General features: G+C 56.2%; 1 protein-coding gene across 1 annotated transcript in view; it reads left to right on the top strand.

Annotated features, from left to right (window-relative positions):
• Positions 1 to 2,473, top strand: part of HMOX1 (heme oxygenase 1) — a 6,734-nt gene that overhangs the window by 1,432 nt on the left and 2,829 nt on the right. The window contains exons 3-4 of the mRNA XM_006767240.2: positions 7 to 48; positions 1,899 to 2,390. Of these exons, the coding sequence (XP_006767303.1) occupies positions 7 to 48; positions 1,899 to 2,390 (534 nt within the window). The remainder of the gene's footprint in view (positions 1 to 6; positions 49 to 1,898; positions 2,391 to 2,473) is intronic.

Genomic DNA, 2,473 nt, shown 5'->3' with positions numbered 1-2,473 from the left:
TTCATGAGGAACTTTCAGAAGGGCCAGGTGACTCGAGAAGGCTTTAAGGTATGTGTCCTGGTGGAGGGTATGACAGGTGTGGGTGTGCCCCAGGCTCAGGCAGGTGTTTCAGTGGGACTGGGACTAGGGATGCTGAGGGACCAGATAGGAATGTCTGAGAGGATCATTTTATAGATGATGACACTGAGGCTCAGAGAAGGGAGGTGACTTGCGCAAGGTCACACAGCAAATTCATAGCCTGCTACATAGTATTGTGGGGGGCGGGGGCTGGGGCAAGTAGTGCCATCAACTGAGCACCTTTTGCAAGCTGGGCATTTTACACACTTGGTATCTAATTTGTGCCTCAACCCTGAAAAGGGAGATAAGGAAGGGAAGGCTCAAAGAGGTTAAGTAATTAATAGACGGTCACACGGCCAGTAAGTACATAGGAAAGGCCAAAGTCAAACCAAGGTAGGTCTTATTTCAGAGCTTGTGTCCTGACTTAATTCTAATCTTCCTCAAAGGCAAGGGGCAGTACGGGTTCGAGCCCTGGCTCCACCATTTCGTAACAGTTAGACTGCGGACACCTCACCTTCACCCCCCCCTAAGCAACTTTTCCCTCAGCTGTGAATTGTGCTTTCTTAAGCTTTCCCTTTATGCCCGACACCAACTTTGCTAATTCCCAGCACAGTTGTGCAATTCATGCAAATAGGATGCACTTGACAAAGAACCAGACAAGTGCCTAGTGTTAAAGCATCAGCACCAGGAAGGGCTTGTTCAGGCTGAACATAGAGGGTGGGGGAGCTTTATCCCGCCACTCCCGGCACCCCTCCCTTTTGCAACCTGGGCCTTCCCCACTCCCAGCCTCAGAGGTGCTCCAGCGAAGGAAGGGGGATTTAACAAGCAGTTGTAGGTGGGTTGGGGCCCTTGCCTATATCCTGTGGGTGCTGGTTCTCGCCCTTGTTCCCTCTTCCTCGTCAAAAAGATGACGTACACCCAGTTGCTGTTAAGTGGCTGGGGCAGTGGGAGCAGGGAGTGGTTGCTGGAATACCCCATTTGCAGCCCCCCTATCCCTCGGAGATTTCAGTCTTACCGCTAAGCCACTGAGTTCAAAGTGGGCAGGAAGTCCGCGAGAGGACCCAGTGCTCCGTAGGGTGTGCTGAAGGAGGTGGCATGCATCGCCACGGCCTCCGATTCCCGTGCTGAGTGCCAGGCTGCCCCTGCGTGCCAGGCTGCGCCCAGTGCTTACCTGTGTCGTCCTGCTCCATCGTTTAGGATTATTCCCTTTGCAGGGGGTGGGGACCAAGGCCTGACTTGCAGTCACTCGGACCTCAGATCTCCCAGAGAGGGAGAGTGGCTCACCCGTGGTCACACAGCTAGAGTATTATGTGTAACAGGAATTCCCCAGCCAAGGTACACTGGGCGTGTCACCCCAGCCCAGCAGCCAGAGGTGGTGGGTTCGGAGTGGGCCTCCAGGAGGGAGAATGGGGCCCTGCAGCCGGCCACCCAGTGGTCAAAGGTAGAGGCACCTGCGTCCCTTGTACGTGCTTTCATTCAGGCATTCCCTTGCTCAGAGCCAGCATGGCTTCCTAGCAGCATCTAGGCTTGATTCCTTACAGGCTTGTCATTCCTTACCGGCTGTGCAACCTCCACATCTCATACCCTCTCTGAGCCTCAGTTTGCTTTTCTGTAAAATGGGAATAGCAACTCCTGTGTTTTTGTGAGGATTAAGCGAGGCCATGTGTTTACCTAAGGGGGTAAAAAGGCTTTAGGCTCAGGAAGTGTGTCATCAGTTTTTTGTGTGTGATCAGTGTGGGGAGGTCGGAGGGGCGGGCAGGAGGTGGGAGCCCAGCCTGGGGAGGGGGCGGGGCTACTGTTGAGATGGGGGTTCTGACCTGACCTGCTCTCTCTGGTTTCAGCTGGTGATGGCCTCCCTGTATCACATCTACAAGGCCCTGGAGGAGGAGATTGAGCGCAACAAGGAGAACCCGGTCTACGCCCCCCTCTACTTCCCGGAAGAGCTGCACCGCAGGGCGGCCCTGGAGCAGGACTTGGCCTTCTGGTACGGGCCCGACTGGCAGGAGACCATCCCCTACACACAGGCCACCAGGCGCTACGGGCAGCGACTCCAAGAGGTGGGGCGCAGGCAGCCCGAGCTGCTGGTGGCCCACGCCTACACCCGCTACCTGGGCGACCTGTCGGGGGGCCAGGTGCTCAAGAAGATTGCCCAGAAGGCCTTGGACCTGCCCAGCTCCGGCGAGGGCCTGTCCTTCTTCACCTTCCCCAACATCGACAGCGCCACCAAGTTCAAGCAGCTGTACCGCTCCCGCATGAACTCTCTGGAGATGACCCCTGAGGTCAAGGGGAGGATCATCGAAGAGGCCAAGACCGCCTTCCTGCTCAACATTCAGGTGAGGGTCTGGCGGCCCAGGGCTTGACTCCAGTTTATTGCTCCTCTGTTATATCGGAGGTGGAAGGTGGGGGGGTACTGGCG

Source organism: Myotis davidii, unplaced genomic scaffold (genome assembly GCF_000327345.1).
Source record: "Myotis davidii unplaced genomic scaffold, ASM32734v1 scaffold842, whole genome shotgun sequence".
NCBI classification, from domain to species: Eukaryota; Metazoa; Chordata; class Mammalia; order Chiroptera; family Vespertilionidae; genus Myotis; species Myotis davidii.
The sequence above is the reverse complement of the archived record's forward strand: the minus strand, read 5'-3'. Positions and strand labels throughout refer to the sequence as shown.